Source organism: Oryx dammah, unplaced genomic scaffold (genome assembly GCF_014754425.2).
Source record: "Oryx dammah isolate SB20612 unplaced genomic scaffold, SCBI_Odam_1.1 HiC_scaffold_29, whole genome shotgun sequence".
Classification (NCBI taxonomy): Eukaryota; Metazoa; Chordata; class Mammalia; order Artiodactyla; family Bovidae; genus Oryx; species Oryx dammah.
The window spans coordinates 86,099,658-86,118,087 of NW_024070213.1; the positions used below are offsets into that span (position 1 = coordinate 86,099,658).

At 41.7% G+C, this 18,430-nt stretch overlaps 1 protein-coding gene and 1 pseudogene across 1 annotated transcript; both read left to right on the plus strand.

Moving 5' to 3' along the window:
• The first annotated feature begins 238 nt into the window (after positions 1 to 238).
• Positions 239 to 2,594, plus strand: LOC120858097 (olfactory receptor 8S1-like). The gene is made up of 2 exons (XM_040233958.1): positions 239 to 1,011; positions 2,432 to 2,594. Exons 1-2 carry the CDS (start codon positions 239 to 241, stop codon positions 2,592 to 2,594), a joined length of 936 nt encoding a protein of 311 aa, XP_040089892.1.
• Positions 2,595 to 12,401: 9,807 nt separating this feature from the next.
• Positions 12,402 to 16,423, plus strand: LOC120858098 (annotated as a pseudogene).
• Positions 16,424 to 18,430: the final 2,007 nt, after the last annotated feature.

The window sequence follows — 18,430 nt, forward strand, 5'->3', positions numbered from 1 at the left end:
ATTCTCTACATATTTCTTTCCCATTTTACATCTCCACCTTAGCCAATAGATTACTGCCCTGAGCTGGGTGGCGTGATGAGGTCTGACATGGCAAGGTTGCCTCTGCTACACAATCCGTCCTGGGTCAGCCCTGAAGCTTTATTCATAGCATCTCATCTCCTGACATTCTCTGAGACTCATAGCACACTGGAACATTCTTTTCTGTTCTTGTCCCTCTGAAGCGAATCTCTAATGCTCCATGGAAGTTGGCAACACAACCAGAGTCACTGTGTTTGTTCTCCAAGGACTATCCAACAACCCTCAGATCCAGGTAGTACTCTTTGTAACATTCCTGGTGATTTACCTCCTGACCCTCACAGGGAACCTGCTGATGCTGCTGGTGATCAGCACTGATTCCCACCTCCACACCCCCATGTACTTCTTCCTCAGTCACCTCTCCTTCCTGGATGCTTTCTATTCCTCAGTCATTGTGCCTAAGCTGCTAGAGAACCTGCTTTCCAAGTGGAAGACTATCTCCTTCCTTGAATGTTTCACCCAGATCTCCTTGGTCATATTTTCAGGGGCCACTGAAGCTTGCCTTCTTTCAGTCATGGCCTATGACCGGTTCCAGGCTGTGTGCCGCCCACTGCTGTATGTGGTGACTATGAACAAGAAGGTGTGTGCTGGCCTGGCGGGAGCCTCCTGGGCCATAGGAATGGGGACTGGCCTGCTTAACTCCATCCTCCTGGCTCAGCAGCACTTCTGTGGCCCCAACCTCATCCGCAGTTTTGCCTGTGAGTTTCCTCCAGTACTCCTGTTGGCCTGTTCTGACCCCTACATTAGCATTGCCTCCATCCTGACCACCATGGTGGTCCTGGGCCTTGGCACCCTTGTCCTACTCCTGGGATCCTACACCCATATCATCATGACAGCCCTGGGGATCAACTCTGCCACAGGTTGGAACAAGATCTTCTCTACCTGCTCATCTCATTTTCTTGTGGTCACCATCTTTTATGGCTCAGGAGTTTTCAGGTATGTCATTGCTATACCTCCAGAATGTGGAAGTGGGATATTTTTCACTTTAAATTAATGGTGATCTGTAGAACAGAGCACTGCAAAGTAGTAAGAAAAGAACTGCACAAGAATTCAGAAGTCCTGAGTTCTAGTTCTGGCTCTGCTGTGTGGAGTATTAAAATTTTATTTTCTTTCTGAGACCTCAATTGGCTAACTCTGAAAAATAAGCTTACAAGGACTAAAGGATTTCCTAATTTCATTAACCTATGTTTTGGGAGTTTTGGAAGGAAATCAGAGAGACCTTAGTAGGCTTTTATTCAGAGTTGGATAAAATATATATATAATATATTATACTTGAAACAGATGCCATTTCTCTTTCCTACTGAAAGATGATGATCCAAAGCCTATTTGTCCTATAACTATTAATTAGGCAGCTACTTACAACGACTGCTTTGCACAATCAAGATAAATTTTAGTATGTGTCATACCACAAGACAAATGATACTAACCTCATTTTCAGATTTAAAAAAACTGAGTTTCAGGAGTAACCAGGTGCTTTATCAAAGTTGCCTGAACAAGCTAAGAATGGAGGCAAAATATAAACTGAGTCTCACTGGTTGAAAACCTCAAGCTCTTTTCTACCATGTTTCTCTCGAACATAAACAGCTCTAGTTAATGAGCCCTTGCTTCCCAGGAAATAGAGTCACTAATGGCCTGTGCTCTCTACTAGTGAATCTGGAGATGGATTTGCACAATTAGCCTTACCATTATTGGATTAATAATTATTTAGCATTCATATCATGCTAAACACAGTTTTATCTTTCACTTTATTTACAGATCTTGGCTTCTTTTCTAAGCCAAATGTGCTAAATGTGCTAAAAAGGACAAATGTTTGTTCCACTGAGCATTAGAAAAATAACATGCTGTCATTCTGGGGTAATTCCAAGAGCCATAAATGTTGGGGAAAATGACAGCATTATTGGACGAGCATATAGTTTTATAAGGAACAATCATGACAAGATGGAAACATATAGTTGTATATTTAAAAAAAAAGGAAGAGAAAACATTCTTCCTATTCTCAACATAACTACTAAGGAAAGACACTTTGAAAAGTATGAAGTACTATAGAAATGCATGAAACCATTTTTAGTTCTATTCTAACCTGGAGCACTTCATATACTGCAGAACTTCCTTTTTCTCCTGGGGGCAGCTCCTATAATGTTCGGCATAAGATCACTCATGTATGGAGGCATTTGAAGGCAGCAATGACTGACTTCTCATGATAATACAGTCATTTCTAGATGCTTCTACCAGTGATAGCTAATTCAGCCCAGAGGACCCTCTTTGCAGAGTCTGGGATGGGATGGACCCTGGCTGCCTACAGCCATGTATCTGTTGTCCTGAGCTCATTTTATTCCTTTGTGCAATTCCCTTTAAGGTACATGACTCCAGCTTCTGGCTCAGCCCTGGAGCAAGTTCTATCTGTGCAGTACAGTGTGGTGACCCCGCTACTGAATCCCCTTATCTACAGTCTGAAGAACCAGGAGGTGAAGGCAGCCCTAAGGAGGATGCTGGCCAGGAAGCCTAGGCTTACCTTCTAAGCCAGGCTCTACTATCTCCTCATAATCAAGGAAAAATCAAGAGAAGAGGGGATAGAGAGCTTCATTTCTAAGATATCTCAGCATGAATCCTTGTCCCAAATGGAAGTCTTAGTTCCTATGACCCTTGTGCCTTCCCCTAGTGAAGCAAGGTGGATAAACCTCCACAGAATTGATGGCATCCATCCACAGATGACCCAGTCACTACACAAGAAAATTTTCTCAAAAACCATATAGAGGAATTCTCAATAAGTGAAAAATAGAACCACCAAATGTCCCAGCAACTCCACTTCTGGGAATAGAGCCAAAGGAAATGAAAATACTAACTCAAAAAAGACATATGCAAGTACATCTGTGGTGATCCAGGGGTAAAGAATCTGCCTTGCAATGCAGGGGACATAGGTTCAACCCCTGGTCAGGGAACTAAGATCCCACATACAGAGGAGCAACTAAGTCAACGAGCTACAGCTACTCAGCCTGCACACTCTAGAGCCCATGAAACCAGGCCCCTCAAGAAGCCTTTGGAGGACAGTGAGAGAAGCCTGTGTGGGGCAACTAAATACACCCACAGCCAGCTCAGCTAGAGAAATTTTGCACACCTCCGTGAGCCTAGGGGCCATGGCAAAGACCCAGCAGAGCCAATAAGTAAATAAATAATAAATATCTTTTAAAAATATATGAGCTCCCATGTTGATACATGCATGCTCAGTCACATCTGACTCTGGGCGACCCTATGGACTATAGCCCTCCAGGCTCCTCTGTCCATGGAATTATCCACCCAAGAATACTGGAGTGGATTGCCATTTCCTCCTCCAAGAGATCTTCACAACCCAGGGATCAACCCCCTGTCTCCTGTGCCTCTTGCATTGCAGGCAAATTCTTTATCACTGAGCCATGCAGAAGTCACAAGTTCATAGCAGCACTATTTACAGTACCCAAGACATGGAAAGAACCTAGGTATTCATTAATGGATGAATGGATAAAAAAAGGTATGGATAAAGCAATGGACTATTATTCAGCCTTAAAAATGAGGAAATTCTACCAACTTGTGACAACATGGAAGTTCCTTGAAGGCATTATGCTGAGTGAAATGTGTCAGACATAGAAAGACAAATGCAGTACGATGTCACATACATGTGAAACCTAGAGATCAACCAAACTCATAGAAAAAGATATCAGACGTGTAGTTATCAGGAATGGAGGGTGGGAGGAAGGTGATCAAATGGTACAAATTTCCAGTGTAAAATAAGTACTAGGGATGTACACAACATGATGACTATAGTTAACACCACTGTATGATATACAGGGAATCTGTTAAGAGAGTAAATCCTAGGAGTTCTCATCACAAGGAGAAAAGATCTTCCTCTTTCTTCTTTCTTTTCTTTATATGATATCTTTATGAGAGCTTCCCTGGTGGCTCAGACGGTAAAGCGTCTACCTACAAAGCGGGGGACCCGGGTTCAGTCCCTGGGTCAGGAAGATCTCCTGGAGAAGGAAATGGCAACCCACTCCAGTATTCTTGCCTGGAAAATCCTATGGATGAAGGAACCTGGTAGGCTACAGTCCATGGGGTCGCAAAGAGTTGGACACGACTAAGCGACTTCACTTTCACTTTTATGAGATGATGGGATTTTTTTTTTTTTAGGAATAGAGGAGTTTTATTTGAGCCAAATTTAGGGCTATAGCCCAGGAGACAGCCTCTCAGATAACTCTGAGAAACTTCCCCACTGAAGCATGATTTTTAGCATGGTCATCTACCTTAACAGAACAAAGAACATACATCAAACATGACAGGGGTATATTCCTCAAGTGTCCAAAAAGAGATGGTTGTAATCCGTATAGAGTGAGACAGCAGGACCCTAGTGTCTGGGAATGGAACCATATTTTTGAGGATGTTAATATGCATGTCATGTGAAGGGAGTTTGTTATCCTTATTTTCAAAACAAACAGACATTCTTTATCTCAGTGGTTAAAACAGATAGTCTCTGTGAGTTTGACAGGCTGTTCTGGTTCAACAAAATTCAGGCTGAACCATGTATGGGCAAAAATACTTCCCCTTACCTCAATGTGTAAAAATATTCTACATCAGAGAGAACTCTCAGGATTTTCCCAATTAGTTGTTTTGAGATGATGCATATTAATTAAACCTATTGCAATGTATATATATATACACATACATATATATATATACATATATATACATGCATGCATGAAGTGAAAGTGAAGTCACTCAGTCGTGTCTGACTCCTAGCGACCCCATGGACTGCAGCCTACCAGGCTCCTCCATCCATGGGATTTTCCAGGAAAGCGTACTGGAAGGTGCCATTGCCTTCTCCATTATGTTAATTATCTCTCCATAAAACTAGGAAGAAAGGTAAGAAAGATCTTTACAATTCCATCAGCCATTTCACAGCTTTTGCTTTTGCTTTCATTTCTTGCCCTTTCCACACCTCCTCTTTGCCTCTCCCTCACTTGTTTTACTTTTATCTATGCACAAAGTAGAAATCTGACCACTAGTAAATACCCCACTTCATTCCAGGAGAGTCCCATGTCAGTACTGAGACCTTCTTTGTTCCTATACCAAAAACTGCCTGGCAAAATCTAGAGCTGCAGAGTAACTTGGAAAGAAATGAAATAAAATCAGTGCGTCTCCTGTTGTCTTTGTCCTTAATAAGTAACACATGGAGTAGAACATAGCAAATAGTAAATCTTCAATAACTATTTGTTGATTATAGAGTGAATGAAGGAATGAATAGTGGACCTGTCTAAGGAGTCCATTCTCTTATATGGTTCTAGGAAATAGGAGGGACTATCCACCTCTAATGGAGAAGGCAATGGCACCCCACTCCAGTACTCTTGCCTGGAAAATCCCATGGATGGAGGAGCCTGGTGGGCTGCAGTCCATGGGGTCACTAGGAGTCAGACACGACTGAGCGACTTCACTTTCACTTTTCACTTTCATGCACTGGAGAAGGAAATGGCAACCCCCTCCAGTGTTCTTGCCTGGAGAATCCCAGGGACTGGGAAGCCTGGTGGGCTGCCATCTATGGGGTCGCGCAGAGTCAGACACGACTGAAGCGACTTAGCAGCAGCGGCCGCAGCAGCAGCAACCACCTCTAAAGACTTTCTAGGTGGCACTAGTAGTAAAGTCAGTGCAGGAGGCATAGGAGATGTGAGCTCAACGCCTGGGTTGGGAAGATTCCCCTGTAGGAGGACATGGCAACTGATTGAGTATTCTTGCCTGGGGAATTCCATGGCAAGGGTCCTGGCAGCTACAGTCCATAGTGTCGGAAAGAGACACAATTGAGCAACTTAGCACGTATCCTCCTTTAAAACCTTGTCTAACAGATTCTGTATGTCCAATATTTAGTATGTTCTGTTAGTGTTAGTGAAGTGAAGTGTGTCTGTTAGTGTTAATGAAGTCGGTCTTGTCTGACTCTTTGCAACCCCCATGGGCTATTCAATCTATGGAATTCTTCAGGCCAGAATACTGGAGTGGGTAGCTTTTCCCTTCTCCAGGGGATCTTCCCAACCCAGGGATCAAACCCAGGTCTCCCTCATTGGAGGTGGATTCTTTACCAGCTGGGCTACAAAGGAATAGTGTGCAAAGAAAAAGAATGAATGAGAGAGAAGGGGTGAGAGAAGGAGCATATGAAAAAAAAAAAAATCTGTGCCCTTCATGACAATACGGATGTCAAAGGGAAGTACTATAGGAGAGATCGGGATCCAAAGAGATAAGAGTCAAAATTTCGGTTCACCAATCCAAGGTCATCATCATAAGAGCTTGCTGAAACATGTGCACTCTGACCCCCTGCCCAGAGTCTCTCCATCACCTAACTGAGCCTGGACCATTTCAGATCCCTGACTTGGCTCAAGACCTGTTCCAGGTATAGAGGAAGGAGAAGGAGTTAGAGAATGCAGAACAAATGCTCAGCTGCCACCCCATCTCCCATTCAGCTCTCAAGAGAGTTCTCAGAAATACAACAGCAATTGTTCTACCCAAAAACTGATAGGTCGCATCAGCCAAGACCACTTCCATGCCAGCTCCCTGGCTTCTATCTGTTCTTGATCCTTAGACCCTCAGGCTAAGATCCTCTCTGCAATTGCCTGTTTCCTTCAGCAAAGCCCTCTGAAAATCATGGCCTCATAATGTGGTACATTCACAGGGGAAGTTTCCAAGATAAGGTTATTTCTCTGGAGATGAAGGCCAGGGATGTGAAACTGAGCTAAACGGTCCCAGCTTCAGCGGCATTTCTGCTCTGCACACTTGGTGGAGCTGGTCCTTTACATTTTCCAGAGCATATGCCTTCCTGAGGATGTAACTAAGGCAAAATAATAAGTAGATGTGTGAGATCAGTGGAGGAATGGCCATTTAATCCTGCCCTCACATATACAAACACACACAGGGATTATTCCTAAAACCCTGTTGACTTGGGAGAAAGCCTTTTGTCCCATAATTAGGGAAGGAAGAGCATGGGAATAGACTGGGTTCAAATTCAAACTACAATTATGTAATGAATACCAAGTTGTTTCCTGAGTCTTAGTTCTCATTAAGAATAGGAGAGGAATGTCGTATTCCCCCCTTGCCTAGCACTATATGTCCCTAAACAGGCTATGGGGACTTCATTAAGGAGCTGCTGGGCTCTGAAAGAAGAGAAATATGGTCTGAATGCCATAAGCCCTATTGCGTATATAGGGCAGGAAGAGGGAATCAGAAAATATAACTTGGCTAACACAGAAATGGGGTAATTTAAATTGGAGTTTTGGTAGGCTGGATTGTCAAAGCAGGAAAAGATCTCATAAAAATCGCTAGACCAAAACCTTCATTTAAAAATGAGGAAAGTGAGCCACAGAGACAAAGATGACTTGCCCAGGTTTAGACCATCAGTAAGAAGCAGAAACAGACTTTAGGACTCATATCTCCTGTTGCTCTATCTTTCACATTCCTTATAACCAAATTAGAATAAAGCTCTGCAAGCATCCTCCTATAAATCATAGAAGCAGCAAGGATGAGTAATAGTGTGCAGGGTCCCAACCAAAAGGCCCCCAAGTGTCCAGATTCTTCAGTTACTGAGCTGTTCTTATCTAATCTATTTATTTATTGTTATTAATTTTTATTGCAGTATAGTTGCTTTAGTTTCTACTCCATAGCAAAGTAATCAGCCCTACATACACATATATCACTTCCCTTTGTGATTTCACCCCCATTTGGGATACCACAGTGCATTAATTGGAGTACCCTGTATTATACAGGATGTTCCCATCAGTTGCCTATTTTGTACACAGTATCCAAAGTGTTTATGTGTCAACCCCAATCTCCCAATTCCTCCTACCCTACCCCTTTCTCCCTTGAGCTCCATACATTTGTTCTCTAAGTCTCTATTTCTGCTTTGGAAATGTTGCAGTGAAAAGGAAAAAAAAAAAGAGGAATGAGTTTTTTTCTTTCTCTTTCCTGAGAACAAAGAAGATAAAGAGAACAGTGAGCAGGACTGAACATTCCTAATGTTTTGTTTTGTTTTTTTTCACTTTAACTGCTCCTAATTCTGCATGTCTATAAGTAAGTTTGTGCTTCTGCCCCTAACTCTGCAGGGGCTACACTTTGCACCTATTTTCCTTTGTCTCTATGCTCAGTACATCCCGTATATCGTGTTTACCCTTCCCTTTGTAGTTAAATATTAGAAAGAAGGCCACAGAGCCACTGAACTGCTACACTCAATTACTGCGTTACAGATGGCAGCCTATGGCTGCTTTTAACAAGATCCTAAAATCCTTGCTCATCAGAGATTCCTGACTGGGAACCCTCATCTTATATAAGTTTCTAGAATCTTCATGGAGTGGGAGCACAGCTCTTGAGGCATGAGCCTACTATATTCCGCCCTCCGCCAGCTGAGAATTAAATCAACTCTCTATTTCCAAACTCTGTCTTCATATTTTTTATTCAGCTTTGGTGGGCAGAGAAAGCGAAGATTTTGGCCAGCAACAGAAATAAGGTCATCTATACCGTTTTTCTAGATGACAAACACATGAGAATATGCCTAATATCACTATTTACAAGAAAACTACTGTGAGGTATACCCTTACACACGTCAGAATGGCCATCATCAAAAAATCTACAAATAATAAGCACTGGAGAAAAGAGAAACCCTTACACTGCTGGTGCTAATGTAAACTGATAGAGCCACTGTGGAAAACAGTATGGAGTTTCCTTAAAAAACTAAAAATAGAACTACCATACCATATGACCCAACAATCCCACTCCTAGGCATATACCCAGAGAAAATCATAATTCAAAAAGACACATGCACCCCCATGTTCATGGCAGCAGTATTTACAATAGCCAGGACATGGAAGCTACCTAAATTTCCATCAACAGAGAAACAGATAAAGAAGATCTAGATGGTAGATCTAGATGGTAACCAGTTTGTGAAGGGTATTTTCTTATCTTAGGGGTAAGGAAGTACCTCAATCCCCCTCAAGTCACCCATTTCAGATTCTTGGAGCCCCTGCTCTTCCTGCCCTTTTCCCACTCCACATCTCTACCCGTTAAAATCCCACCAATACTTCAAAACGAGCTTAAATTCACTCTTGTCATGAATCTTTTCTTGAGCCCTTTTTCTCACACCCTCCCACTGAATGTAAATTATCTTTCCTCTTATCAATACTCAGGGCACATTTCTAACCTCTCTCATAATATTAACGATACTATATCTTGTATTATAATTCTTTATTAATGTTTATCTTATGGTTCCTATTAGTCCATGAGGGAAGTGATGTTTTTAGCCAGCTTTGGATCCCTTCCAAAGTTCTTTGAATTATGCTAGGTGATCAATAAAACTTGGTCGAATTGAATTGATACAGAAAGGAATCTCCATCTTCGAGTTGTTGTAAGTTCAGCCTATTTCCTCTTTGGTAGAGATGAAGGTGGCTGTGACCCTTGGCCATGTCTGCCTTACACCCTGTTTCCTCCCTCTCCCTCCAGGAAGAAAATAACAACCAGCCACTCAAAATCAAGCCCTTTATTTAGGACACAGGACACTGTTATAGTGAAAGTGCCATTGGGGGCACTGAGCCAGAGTCAAAAGTCTCAGAGCACTGCTTACCGACCCCTGAAGAATAGTCCTTGTATGTCCACCAATATCACTAGAGGGCCCAGGCCCAGAGACAAATCAGCTTCAACGCAGTATGAACAAGCAAAATGAGGTAGCTCAGGGCAGAGGAATTTCAGGAACAGAAAGAGGGCAAAAGCAGCAAAGACAGGTGTTCCCAACTTCTCACAGAACCACTGATCCAGCTTCTCAGAAGAGAGTGCTTTATGGACCAACCTGATCATGAAGGAGACAAGGTAAACTGACTGACTGGATTTTCGCTCAGACTCTCACTCAGTTTTATCCCCAGGAGGGCTGAGGTGGAAGTGTGGGTGAAAATTACAGACTTTCCTAGCCAGGTGGCAAGGGACATTGAGCCACCTAATGGAATAAGGTCCATTTTCTTAAACTCCAAGAAAATTGGAGGGCGGTGGTAACAAGGGTTTGTCTTAGGGCTTAGGACTAAACAAGTCGAATTAGATGTTCAAGTCCAGGTGAAGGAAATCCTGGGACTCAGCCCTCTCTTAAGGAATCCTTGTTAGGAAAATTGCTAAACAGCGGTGGAGTAAGTGGGGCTTGAAAATTGGAAACCCGAGTCAGCTTGATGAATTTTGTTTTGAAAACTATATTCTAGCTTAAAAACAGGAAATAGAAAGGGGTATGGTGCTGGGACTAAAGGACTGAAAAGAGGGAGAGGAAGTGTAAAATAAAAAATAGCATGGAAACTCACCATACTTAATTTCTACTTCATCCAGAACCTTCTTGACACACATAATGTCATCAGTAAGGTCATCACAAAGGAACTCTGGCAGGAGTTACAGAAGGGAAATGAGAGCGCTAAGGATTACCCAGAAAGGTAATGAGTTTCCCTCTTCTCTGGTCCTTCTCTGAACCAGAGGCTTAAGCCTGTTGCCTTTTGTGTGAGCAATCCAGTACCCACCCCCCTCGGCAAAGACTCCCTTCCCTTCTCTGGGGCATCTCTGGAGGAATTATCAACTTCATCAGCTGACTTCCTCTGAAAATGCAGAGTATTAGACTTCAAGATCCCCAAACAACTCAGATCATCTACCCATGAACTTTAAGGGGCCGTCTGGGATTTGGTGATAATGAAAATTTCTAACAGCCTCTTAATAATATCAGTTCAAGTCCCACACGTGATGTAGAGTCCTAGGCAATGAAACCAGAGATGCGCTTGACACCAAAAAAAGAATTTATTCCAGATGTAGGCAGTCTTAAAAAAGAAAATCAAAGTTGGCTGCTGTCTCACTGTATTTCACTATGCGCACTGTTCGCTGAACCCATGGTAGGCAAGATGTGAGCTGGGAAGCTGGAAGAAAACTCAAGGAGCTGTAGGAACTGCAGACATGTTTATTCTCTCCTGGCTGGCACAGCAGCTGCAGCAGCAGACACACTGTATTCTCTCCTCTCATGGTTGATCCAGCAACATAACCATAGGCAGTCACATGGAGCCATAAGGCAGCCTCAAAGACTTCTCAGATGGTGCTTCTATAGGCATATCACACAAAGTAGCCATGACCAAGTGAGTACCTCGTGACATGCTATAAATGATCTCAGCTGTTACATAGCCATGTATTTACCAAACGTGGGGAAAGAGAGCCTGACCACCATCTTGGCTAATTTGCTCTCTCCCTACAGATACTCACACTTCCCATTTTTACATGCTAATACAAAAAACACTGAATAAAACACTATGTGACTGGCATAAAGATATACATAGAGATGAATGAAATTGAAGGGAGATCGCAGAAATAAACCCACCCATCTATGGTGAACTCATTTTAGACAACAGTCCGCAACATTAAATTGGGGGGAAAATGATGTTTTCAACAAACAATGCTAGGCAATTGGTTATCCACATGCATAGCAATGAAATTGGACCCTCTCCTCCTTCCACATACAAAATGTAACTCAAAATACATAAAAGGCTTAAATGTAAGAAGTGAAGTTACAGTCAACATCCAATATCCACAGGGTTCACATTTCTAGAGTTCATTTAAAGCATACAGAATTTTAAAAAATGTTTGTACATTATATATCTGATAAATCATTATCCAAAGTATCTCAAGAATGTTTACAACTCACCAACACAAAGACCTAAAAAACAATTATAATAATGGATAAATGACTTCAATAGACTGTTCTCCACACAGGTCATACAAATGGTCACCAAGCCATGAAAACATGTCAAAGATCATCAGTCATGATGGAGATGCAAATTAAAACCGCAATGCAGCAACTCCTTCACATATTCTAAAATGATTAAGATAAAGAAATCTAAAAATAACAATGGTTCACAACAATGTAAGGAAATTGGAACCTTCAAACATTATTTGTAAAAATAGAAAAGGGTGCGACCAACATTTACAATGTGATGCGTTAGCCTCTCATTCACGTCTGACCCTTTGGGACCCTATGGGCTGTATCTAGTCAGGTTCTTCTGTCCATGGAAATCTCCAGACAAGAATACGGGAGTGGGTAGCCAGTCCCTTCTCCAGGGAATCTTCCCACCCCAGAGAATCTTCCCACCCCAGGGATCAAACTCGGGTCTCCTGCAATGCAAGAGAAGATGGGCTTACCACCAGGGAAGTCCACATTTACAATATAAATATATAATTAGTATATTGTTCAACAACACCATCCTAGAAATATACCCCAAAGAACCGATAACAGGTGTACACATATACTGACAGCAGCACTGCTCACAATGGCCAACAGGCAGAACAAAGCAAACGTCCATCAGCGGGTAAATGAATAAACAAAATTGTGTAGATCTGTAAACAGACGTATTATTCACCATAGAGGGAGTAAAATAAAAGAATAAAGTCTCTGTGAAAAACAGTATGGCAGTTCTTCAAAAGCTTAAATATAGAAGTAACGTATGATCCACCAATTTCACATCAGGGTACATACATAAAAGGTTGAAAGCAGGGACTAGAACAGATCTGGGTACACTCACATTCATAGCAGCATTAACCACAAGAGCAAAAGGAAGAAGCAACCCAAGTGTCCACCAAAAAATAAATGGATAACCTAAATGTGGCATTCACAAAGGAATATAATTCAGCCTCAAAACAAAGGAAATAGCAACACATGCTGCAATATTAACCTTAAAGTCTTTATGATAAGTGAAATAACCCTGTCCCAAAATGACAAAAATATATGAATCCACTTACATGAGGGGTCCACAGAAGCCAAAGAAAGAAAGGAGAATGTCACTGCCAGGTACTCCAGGAATTAGTGTTTAATAGCTACAGAGATTCACTAGTGAAAACTGGAATGCTCTGCAGGTGCTTGTTGGGGATATGGTTGTACAACAATGTGGATGTAATTAATCCCAAAGAACTGTATATTTAAAATGGCTTGAATAGTAAATGTTGGTATATTTAGGCACAATGAAATAAAAGAAAGAAATACTGATACATGTTACAACACGGATGAACATTGAAAACACCCCGTGTGGAAGAAGCCATACAAGAAAGACATCAGTGTTGTGGATGACCTGGATGTGATAGAAACAGTGGGATTCTTGCAGGCAGAATCTACACCATCTCCTGCAGGAGACCCAGAGCCACATCAGAAACCAATGAGTGCCTGCTTTTACAGGAAATCCAGAGTCAAGTCAGGGGCCAAGATCCTGGCAGATTGAACCTGCAGCTGCTCCTGCAGAGGACACAGAGCCAGGTCAGAAACCAGCACGGGGCAGGTTGAACCTGCTCTTGCTCTTGCAGGAGACACAGACCAGGTCAGGATATAGAACTCCTCGTGGAGAAGCTGCTCCTGCCCTGCATTAGACCCAGAGCCACATCGGGAACCTTCACCCCTGAAGACTGAAAACTGCTCCTGCAGGAGCCCCATGTGGATTCACCACTGCTGCAGGGGAACCTGCCCTGGCTCCTGCAGGAGACGCTGGGCCAGCTCAGGAGCCAGCGCCCTTGCGGGTTGAACTGCCCCTGTAGGAGACCCAGAGCAATTTCAAGAATCAACACCCCACGGGCAGATTTGGATCTGCAGCCACCATCACTTCCGATACACATCATCAACCCGCTCCTTCATCCAAACTTTACTTTCCATCTCCGGTCATTGTTTGTGTTGCAGTTTTTATTGTTTTGTCTTGTGTTTTACGTTTATAACAATACATTGTAAGCCTTTTTAATATTGCCATTCAGGAGCATTAAACGCACTCATGATACTATGCAACCATCACCACTGCCTAGTTACTAGTTTCTACATTTTATTCCCCAAATAAAACCCTGTACCCAAAAAAAAAAAAAAAAACAAAAAACCCTGTACCCAAAGAATGCAGCTCCTAATTCCTCCTCCCCCAGACTCTGACAACCATGATCCTCTTTCTTTCTCTGTTTCTTTTTTTAACTCAATTTGCTTATTTTTGGCTGCCCTGAGCTTTCTTTGCTGTACGGGCTTTCTGCAGCTGCAGCAAGTGGGGGCTACTCTTAATTGTGATGCACACCATCTCATTTCAGTGACTTCTCTTGTGGAGCACAGGCCCTACGGCTTGCAGGCTTCAGTAGCCGCAGCACACAGGCTCTGTAGTTGTGGCTTGTGGGCTGTAGAGCACAGACTCAGTAGTTGTGGTGCTCGGACTTAGTTGCTCCTTGGCAGGTGTAATCTTCACAGACCAGGTAATCACACCAGTGTCTCCAGCATTGACACATTCTTATCCACTGTACCACCAGGGAATTCCTCTTTCTCTGTTTCTTTATCTATTGTCAATGTTTCCTATAAATGAAATGATTAAAAATGTGGCTCTTTGTGTCTGTCCACATATTTTTAAGAAATAAGTGGTTAATTTTTATTTTTATCTGAAATAGCATTATTGTTACTTGAAAGAGGAATTCAGATGCATTACAGATGAGATGGACAAAATGAGATTTTAAACATAGGAAATATGGGCATAAAATTGGGATACACACTGCTGTTCTAAGTGTGACACCAAATGATATGATGCATATACTCCTGTAAAAGGAAACTCATGTGACTACAGAAGGTATGGAACAGAAACAGCCTCACAAGCATAGAGAACAGACTCATGGTTGCCTAGGAGTAGGAGCGGGGTGAGAGTCGAATTGGGAGTTTGGGACTAGCAGATGCAAACTATTATAAAGAGAATAGATAACAACAAAGTCCTATTGTGTAGCACAGGGAACAATATTCAATATCCTATGATAAGTGATAATGGAAAAAATGTTAGGGAGATGCTCAAACTCACTAGTTATTAATATCATAATTTAAAACAGCAAGGAGATGACACTCCACACCTGATAGATGACCAAATATTAGTTAGTTGGCAAGTATTTTGTGATACAGAAACCCACAAGGATTACAGTGAAAGCTGCAACCTCTCCAGTGAAATTGAAAGTCACTCAATCATGTCTGACTCTTTGCGACCCCATGGACTATACAGTCCATGAAATTCTTGAGGCCAGAATACTGGAGTGGGTAGCTTTTCCCTTCTCCAGGGGATCTTCCCAGCCCAGGGATCAAACCCAGGTCTCCCACACTGCAGGCAGATTCTTTACCAGCTAAGCCACCAGCAACCTCTCCAAGGCATGAGTATTTGATCAAACTATGCCTACACATAACTATGTCCCAAATACTCTTCTTTTGGGTAAAATTCTCAAAAATATTGCCATATAAGTTCTTGAGGAAATATGTATTAAATGTTTATTTCAGACCACCCTGTCCAACTTTCAGTGTTCCACACTCTCGGCCTGAACTTCCTCGGCTTCCTTTTTGCCCTGCTCGCCTCTTCCTCACCTCCTCCAACAACCATAGCTTCCAGGGACTCGGCTGTGCAGGCAGCAGAATTTCCCAAGAAATAATTTCTCCAAGATGTCCAAATCTGGTGAATGTTTCGTGATGAGAGTTACAGACCGACAGTGCTAATTCAGACATGGATCAGTGAGATCCAGCCACTCCAGAGCCTGAAGAACAAGTGAGAAAACTTTCTGCTGCCCAGGAGAAGAAAACTACCACACTCTAGCAAAACCGCTGCTAAGTTATCCACTAGCACCATAAGAACTCAGGAGGAGCTAGCTGAAATAACCCTTCATTCTCCCCCTCCTAAGTGCCATGCTGGGCCAGTAGAAACAACATTGATGAGTGGAGATTGACTACACTTGGCCCACCAGGTACTGTATGTGAAGGTGATATGTTCTTTCTGGATACTACATTTTCATTGTATTGTCCACACCAGTGGTTTCTTTTTTAAACTTTTATTTTATATTGTAGTATAGTTGATTAACAGTGTTGTATTAGTTTCAGGTGTACAGCAAAGTGATTTATTTTTTTAACATAAATTTACTTATTTTAATTGGAGGTTAATTACTTTACAATATTGCATTGGTTTTGCCATACATCAACATGAATCCGCCATAAATATCCATGTATCTCTTCTTTTTCAAATTCTCTCCCCAAGTTATTACAGACTATTGAGTAGAGCTCTCTGTGCCACCCAGCAGGTCCTTGTGTTCTGCACCAGAATCTATTATGGCAACATCAACAGTCCAGGAGTCATCTGTCTGAACATCCTTAAAGACAACTGGAGTACCTTTGACTATTTCAAAGGTTTTGCTGTCCATTTGTTGTCTTCTGACTGACTGCAACCCTGTGGATCCTCTGCTCAAATGCATAGACATTCAGTATTTGATCAACAGAGCAGAAAATGACAAGAGAGCTGGACAGTGGACCAAGAGATGTACAACATAATTCTCATAATTTGTGTGCAATGTAAAGGAGCAGAAGACATCTTCTCATGATGCTACAAATCTTTATACCCTTTATAGTATGAAGTCTATGTAGATGTTACACTGATTCTGCTCTTTGCTTTTGTCCTTTGAAGGCTGGGAGACTCCCCAAAAACATAAATGCTATCACGAGTACAACTTTGTAGCTTTAGATTACTTATGCTTAAAATGCCTACTTGTAATTTCTTATTCCTTTGGTATATCAAAATGTATTTTGCAATGTACTAAAGACTGGGAAGGACTGGGGGCAGGAGGAGAAGGGGACGACCGAGGATGAGATGGCTGGATGGCATCACTGACTCGATGGACGTGAGTCTGAGTGAACTCTGGGAGTTGGTGATGGACACGGAGGCCTGGCGTGCTGCGATTCATGGGGTCGCAAAGAGTCGGACATGACTGAGTGACTGAACTGAACTGAACTGAAAGATATCGTTATCTTTATGAAATTATAAAAGACTAAGAATTATGTAAGATGTTTTAAACACAGCTATATTTCTGAGTTTGTGGTTCATGTTTTGAAAAAAAAGAAAGAAAGAAAGCTTTACTTTTTATTTTTAACAGTTTGTAATAAGGCATCCTTTTACCCCTCATAGCTCAGAGAGCACCTGATGTATCATCTCAAACATAATAGACATGCTTCTGAAGGCGCAAAAAGTTTATTCTTGTAATATTATCTTTGGTGGTGGGAAGTTGAAGATAATTGGGGTTAGTTAGGAAATCTGTTTTAGGAGGAAAAAGGCTAAGCTGTTGTAGAAGAGATCTCAAAATTAAGTGAATCAAACAAAATAAAAGATTATTTTTTCTTTTCAGTCCAGAGACGTACTGAATAGTCCAGAGTGAAAACCCGAGTTCCTTCTATATTGTTCTTTGTTATTTCCTAGGGAGTTATTCAGTCAATCATCATTCAGTCCTTATCCATGGCAAAGACTGATAATAGCTCTTCAATATCTATCCTTCCTTTTTACCTTTGAGTAGTAAAATATGTCCATGTTTTAGACACAACTATTCATGTAATACAGAGACCACATTTTTCACTCCCATGAGGTCAAAGCAGTCAATGAGTTGATAATTATGGAAGTTAGGTGATGGATAGAGAGGAATTATTACACTATTCTTTTTATTTTTGTAGATGCTTATTTTTCCATAATAAAAACTTTCTACCACAGTTAATGTTTCAAAGTTTTTTAACTTGTTTTAACTGAAGTTAGTTGATTTATATGTTGTGCCAATCTCTGCTGTACAGCAAAGTGATTAAGTTATACATCTATATATACATTTTTTAATGTTCTTTTCCATTATGGTTTATCACAGGATGTTGAGTATACTTCCCTGTGCTATGCAGTAGGACATTGTTGTTTATCCATCCTGTATCTAATAGTATGTATCTGCTAACTCAAAACTGTTTTATAGTTTTTAACTTATTTGGATTTTCAGTTCAGTTCAGTTTCTCGGTCATGTCCAACTCTTTGCAACCCCATGGACTGAAGCATGTCAGGCTTCTCTGTCCGTCACCAACTCCTGGAGCTTACTCAAACTCATGTCCATTGAGTCAGTGATACCATCCAACCATCTCATCCTCTATCATCCCCTTCTCCTCCCTCCTTCAATCTTTCCCAGCATCAGGGTCTTTACCAATGAGTCTGTTCTTCCCATCAGGTGGCCAAAGCATTGGAGTTTCAGCTTCAGCATCAGTCCTTCCAATGAATATTCAGGACTGATTTCCTTTAGGATGGGCTGGTTAGATCTCCTTGCAATCCAAGGGACTCTCAAGAGTCTTCTCCAACACCACAGTTCAAAAGCATCAGTTCTTCGGTGCTCAGTTTTCTTTATAGTCCAACTCTCACATCCATACACGACTACTAGAAAAACTATAGCTTTGACTAGATGGACCTCTGTTAGCAAAGCAATGTCTCTGCTTTTTAATATGCTGCCTAGGTTGGTCATAGCTTTTCTTCCAAGGAAGAAGAGT

Excerpts from the sequence above, each read along its gene's own strand:
- LOC120858097 (XM_040233958.1), top strand. The coding sequence starts at position 239 with ATGGAAGTTGGCAACACAACCAGAGTCACTGTGTTTGTTCTCCAAGGA. Across the intron at positions 1,012-2,431 it reads TATGGCTCAGGAGTTTTCAG|GTACATGACTCCAGCTTCTG; the intron begins GTATGTCATTGC and ends ATTCCCTTTAAG.